Source organism: Dama dama, chromosome 20 (assembly GCF_033118175.1).
Source record: "Dama dama isolate Ldn47 chromosome 20, ASM3311817v1, whole genome shotgun sequence".
Classification (NCBI taxonomy): domain Eukaryota; kingdom Metazoa; phylum Chordata; class Mammalia; order Artiodactyla; family Cervidae; genus Dama; species Dama dama.
Genome location: NC_083700.1, coordinates 92065051 through 92071050, shown reverse-complemented (window position 1 = coordinate 92071050; position 6000 = coordinate 92065051). Strand labels below are relative to the sequence as shown.

Below are 6000 nucleotides of genomic sequence, written 5' to 3'. Positions count from 1 at the left end.
GTGATTGGGGAGGTGGTGAGTCTGGACTTTTCTTCTGAAGGGATAGACCCTTTCATATTTTAATCATGGGAGTGATCCATTCAGATATGGGGTTAAAAATAGATTACTTGGCAGGTGGTGAGAAGACTGTCAAAACAACGCACAGGTAAGAGCTGAGACAAGCGAAGAGGGAGCAGTTGGCGTGGGGAGGAACCGAAGACCCGAAAGAGGTATGGGAATCGCGTCCCAGGCAGTCAGAGAAGCAGAAACTGACGCAGCCCCAGAAACAGCTGCCTGGGGACGGGGGAGGGGCGGGGGGTGGCAAAGGAGCCGGGAGCGCAGCCGGAGCTACCCACGCCTCCCAGCGCCGGGGGCGGGACCAGGGCACGCACGGCGGCGTGACGCAGGCCCGCAGCTGGCCTCGTTCTGGCCGCCGCCGCCGCTGCGAAGCGGAGTAGGATGAGGCCCGCGGCTGCGGCTCCGGCGTCGGCGGGGCCAGCAGCAGCAGCTGAGGCAGCAGCTGAGGGAGCCGCGACGGCCGCGCCCCCCCCTCCTGACCTGGATTAGGCCCAGCAGCTCCGCGGCTGCCGCCGCCCCGCGGGGGGGCGGGGTGGGGAAGTGCTTCGTCTCCCCGCCCCCCCCCCCCCCCCCCACTGCCGCCGCCTCGGAGGAGGCAACCGCCGCGACCCCGGGAAACCCGCGGCCCAGCCTTAACCCCCCAGCCCCAGGGACTGGCATGAGCTGCCCTTCGGCGGCGCCGGGGGCCGGGGGAGCCGCTACCGCCTGAACCCCGGCCTGCCGCCCGACTCCACCTCGCTGACCGAGGCTGACCGCGGAGCGTGCGAACGACCCCGCCACTGCTTTTTTCCTCCCCCAGATCACACACCCCAGCCCCGGAAGATGGGGAACTGCCTCAAGTCCCCCACTTCGGATGACATCTCCCTGCTTCACGAGTCTCAGTCCGACCGGGCCAGCTTTGGCGAGGGGACGGAGCCGGATCAGGAGCCGCCGCCGCCATATCAGGTAGGGGAGGGTGTGTGTTGGGGAAGGGGGGTGCGAGGAGTCGAGGCGGCTCTGGCGGAGGTTGTGGGGCTTGGGGGCTGTCTGTCACTGTCCCTGGCCTCGGCAACACCTGGCCTGGGAGGCACTGACCCCCCCTTAGGGCTGGGTTTAAGTGTGATTGCTCCTATCGTCAGTTTAGGGGGAATCCTTCACCTTCTTTCGAGCAGTGTGGGGATGGTACTTCTGTCCTTGAGTTCTGGGATTCGAGTGTGTGATTATATCCCCTTGACCAGTGACTGGTGGCTAGATTGTGGAGTTCGGAAGTGATGTTTTCTTGCCTTTATATTTGAATTGTGAGATTCGAAGATGATTTCCTTATCACCGGCTGGATTATGGGTTCTGGGTAAGTGGTTAACCTCCCCCCGCCCCCACCCGCCGCCACACATACACCCCATTTATACTTTCAAGTGTGATCCTCCTCTCCTCCCTCTCGTCTGTTTGTATTCATTGAATTTAGTAGGCGTTCATTTCTTCCTGTGCTTGGGAGATTTTCAAGTAGTGATTTTGGTTCCAACAACATGGAGTTGCTTCTTTATATATATGTGTGTGTGTGTTTATGTTAATTGTAGGACACAGCTTAGAGACTGAAGAGCAACAACAACAGTATTAATTCTGAACCCCTCCTCTTTTTGCTCCACCCCTGTGACACACCTTTTAAACGCGCGGATTAAAGAGAACTTGATTATCTTGAACTTTGGAAACCTTTAAACCTTACTTGAGAAATACCTTCTGTTACTCATGGTTCTCCCTATGTATCAAAGACTTGTCTTCTAAAGAGCTTCACCGCTTTTTGTACAGCAATCAGCAGCTCCAGCTGTCTTTACATAATTTGTAAAGAGCTGAAGACCTCTTTAGAAAACTCAAAATAGATATGTAGATGTTATAATCCATAATATATATATAAACCTTTCCTCTACTTTTTCAAGATGTTGATTAAAAACTTCACCAGAAGGACTTGGATAGTTAAGTGGCTTAATTTTTTTTCCTGATTGGGGTTTAATTTTCTAACTGGCCAGTCTCCTTTGTTGTTTCATGTGGTGACATCATTATCTAGTGTTATTCCTTTCTCATTCCTATGTAAATCAGTGTCTCACCACACCAGAAAAACCTGATCACAAACGCTAGTTTTCTGAGTAAAACCCATCAGGGGCCTTTGATATATGCTGGTAAAGTCGCGTCTTTTCCTGTGGCATACGGAAGACTCCGTGATTTATCCCTCACATTCATATTCCAGGCCTGTCAAACACAACAGCTTATTCTCACCTCTCTTCCTTAGCTCCAGTTGCTTTCTCTGGAACCCTTCCCCCAAGGTCAGCAGGTGAGCGTATAATCCTCTTTGAGGACTCAGCTGAGCTGTATCTGAAGTTCCTAAATTCCCCTCCCTCTCTCCCTGAATCCATCACTCCCTGCTTTGTGTCCCCCATGAAGGAAGTGTCCGCACTTTCAAAAGCAACACATATAACACTTATACGTTGTCCTTGTTAAGTTAGATGTGTGTCTCATTCTTGAGGCATTTCCCTCCTTCTCCAGTATATGCAGGTAGGAACTCTGTTTCCTGTTTGTTGTATCCACAACATCTGGCTTCATAGTAGTTGCTCAGTAACTGGAAGAAGGGAAAACTCGAAGCCCTTGAGAACAGGGACTACCCCCAGTGCTTAGTGCAGTTTCTGGCACATAAACACTTAAATGTTGAGTGAATTAATGAATTTGAATTGAGTATTGCTGTGTTAGTTTACACACCCATTTCTTCCAAAAAATTGTCATAGGAGAAGTCTCTAAAAATCCAAGCCAAATCTAAGTGCTTTCCTGAGTCTTTGAAGCAAGTAAATTGTTTCACTCTTACTTTCCTTCAAATTTCACTCTTGATTTCCTTCATAAATGTTATAGGACAGTGTGCTTATTTCCATTTCATGAAAAAAATTTTTTAGAGGTATGAGTTTTTATTTCAAAATCTCCTATATTCCTTAGTCCTCTTCTAAGCAATTAAAATACCTTCAACTTACTGTACTCTTTCTCTTATATACATGTATATCTTATACATTGTTAAGAATAACTTCTTTAGAATTTATGGAGATTGTATTCAATATTTGCCTTTTCCAGGAGGATTAAGATAATAGAGTTTTTTTGGTATCATGTAGAAGTGTTTTTTGGGACATGTTATTTGTGACAGTGGGAGTTTTTCATGGTTGCCCTTTCCTGAAATGAAAACCCAGATACTGCTAGGCAACTTTGGTATCAATTTAAAGAAAGTAATTTCTTTAAAGATAGAAGTATAAAAAGAGAAGCTTTTGTAGAAATTTGTCTTACCTGAAGGAACTGAAATGTTTTAGGAATGTGAAATGTGTTAGGAATGTAAAATTCAGATTGTCTGAGAAACACCAATCCAAGATAAATAAATAATTTATACTTTTAATGAACAGAAGTAACTTATTTTTTCTTCAAAAATAGTATATAATTGACAGCTATAGAAATACTGATTTATTTCTTTAAAGAATAGTTTCAGCTACAAAAGGATATTTTAAAAATTCAGAGAATAACTGATTGTAAAGGAACACATTTGGTATTCTTCAGTGAGTAGTTAAAAGATGTGTGTACATGTATATGCCAAGAGCTCTATAATAAACTTCAATAAGATCCAGTTATTTCCTATTAGCAGGATCTGAGATTTGTTTTATCTATTTATGCTTGAAAGTAAGCATAAACAAATTGTGGTCAAGTTTATGGAAAATACATATTTCTCTCCTGGGTTTCTTTTGTAGCCTCCTCACTGGTCTCCCTGCTTTCACCCTTGCTTTCCCTTTAATCCATGTTTAATCTATCATCCAGATTGTTTCTGGTGAAACAGATCATGACACTCTACCAAACTTTCTGTGAATCCTCATTTCATTCAAAGTAAAATCCAGATTCCTTAGTGTCCCATAAACCCTACATGATCTGTACTCTCTGCCCGCAAACATAGTTCTCCTTATACCTACTACTACTCTGCCCTTTGCTGGCTTCTCTTTAACCTCTCTGGCCTCTTTGTTCTAGGATACACCAGAACCTTTGCCCTGGTTGATTCTGGGCCTTTAGTACTTTCCCCCCAATATCATCATGGCTGACTCCCTTCAAGTTTTTACTCAAATTGTGACACTTTCTTAAATCCTCTCTGACCACCCTATTTATTTTATTTTATTTTTTCATTTATTTTTATTAGTTGGAGGCTAATTACTTTACAGTATTGTAGTGGGTTTTGCCATACGTTGACATGAATCAGCCATGGATTTACATGTTTTCCCCATCCCGATCCCCCATCCTGCCTCCCTCCCCATCCCATCCCTCTGGGTCTTCCCAGGGCACCAGCCCTGAGCACTTGTCTCATGCATCCAACCTGGGCTGGTGGTCTGTTTCACCCTTGATAGTATACTTGTTTCAATGCTATTCTCTCAGAAATCCCACCCTCGCTTTCTCCCACAGAGTCCAAAAGTCTGTTCTGTACATCTGTGTCTCTTTTTCTGTTTTGCATATAGGGTTATCGTTACCATCTTTTTAAATTCCATATATATGCGTTAGTATACTGTATTGGTCTTTATCTTTCTGGCTTACTTCACTCTGTATAATGGGCTCCAGTTTCATCCATCTCATTAGAACTGATTCAAATGAATTCTTTTTAATGGCTGAGTAATATTCCATGGTGTATATGTACCATAGCTTCCTTATCCATTCATCTGCTGATGGGCATCTAGGTTGCTTCCATGTCCTGGCCATTATAAACAGTGCTGCGATGAACATTGGGGTGCATGTGTCTCTTTCAGATCTGGTTTCCTCGGTGTGTATGCCCAGGAGTGGGATTGCTGTGACCACCCTATTTAAAATTGCACTTACCTTAGCACTCTGCTAAGCTTACCCTGTTCTGTTATTTCCCCATAGCATTTATCATTTTCTAACATTATTTATTATCTCCCACTGGTGGTAAACTCCATGAAGAAAGGGAGTTTTTAAAAAAAAAATTGTGGTTTCCCAAGTGTCTAGAACAGTGCCGGGACTTAATAGGCACTCAGTTACTGGTTGAAGACTGGATTTCCTTTAAGCGAATTAATATATTTATTTTGAGGCAAGGCAAGTGCAGTTGAATGTCTTATAAAAATTATGCATATTCCTAGTGCCTTTTTCCTTTATTGTGGATCATTTTTAAGAAATCAATCCTAAAAATCTAGTCCCAATAATACTAAATATAGTCATTGGTTTAAAATAATCATTGATAAAATAGTGTAATTCTTTTCAACCCTTTGTAATCTTAACAAAATGTTTATTGTATGAGAAAGAATGTGAATCCTTGTCCTTAAAGAAATCTGAGATAAGAGGTTAGAGCTTTTCTTGAATTAGAAAATAAAAAAAGAAGAAATTTGACATACCATCTACTCTTTAGGGAAGGAATTTTTTAAAAGAACACAAAGGACATCTACCCATCAAGGACAGTCTTAGAAGGGTTGTTAGAGGGAAGATAAGTCATGAAAGTCTGAGGAAAGGGCCAGGTAAGATAGCCCAGCCTTGGAAGGTGTAAGTGAACTAATTGAAAAACCACTAGTCACTCTAAGACCCCCATTCCTCATAGGTTAATTCACTCTGTTAAAAAGTTAATATTCAATGACTGCAAAAAAGCTCTTTACAGTATTTTTATCTGAGTAGGTATATATTTGCACAAAGTGGTATCTCTCAGTTTTGCAGCAGTTGTATGTTCAGTAGTTTGAGATTTACTGATCTTTTACTTCTGCCCTGCGCTTTGTGATTAATACATTTGAGATTTTGAAATCAGAAGAAAAATTATAACATAGCACTGAGTGCAATTGTAGCTCTGGTTTTGGAGTCAGATGGGTCTGAGTACATATCGTGGTTGTTACTTACATGTAAAATATGAAGAGGGTTTATCAGATTATGTTATGTCTGGAGGAACTTCATTCACAAATAACAAAACATTTT

General features: G+C 43.2%; 1 protein-coding gene across 1 annotated transcript in view; it reads left to right on the top strand.

Annotated features, from left to right (window-relative positions):
• The first annotated feature begins 607 nt into the window (after positions 1-607).
• Positions 608-6000, top strand: part of RNF11 (ring finger protein 11) — a 42181-nt gene continuing 36788 nt past the window's right edge. Inside the window, exon 1 of the mRNA XM_061121928.1 lies at positions 608-1002. Within this exon, the coding sequence (XP_060977911.1) occupies positions 880-1002 (123 nt within the window). The 5' untranslated portion in view covers positions 608-879. The remainder of the gene's footprint in view (positions 1003-6000) is intronic.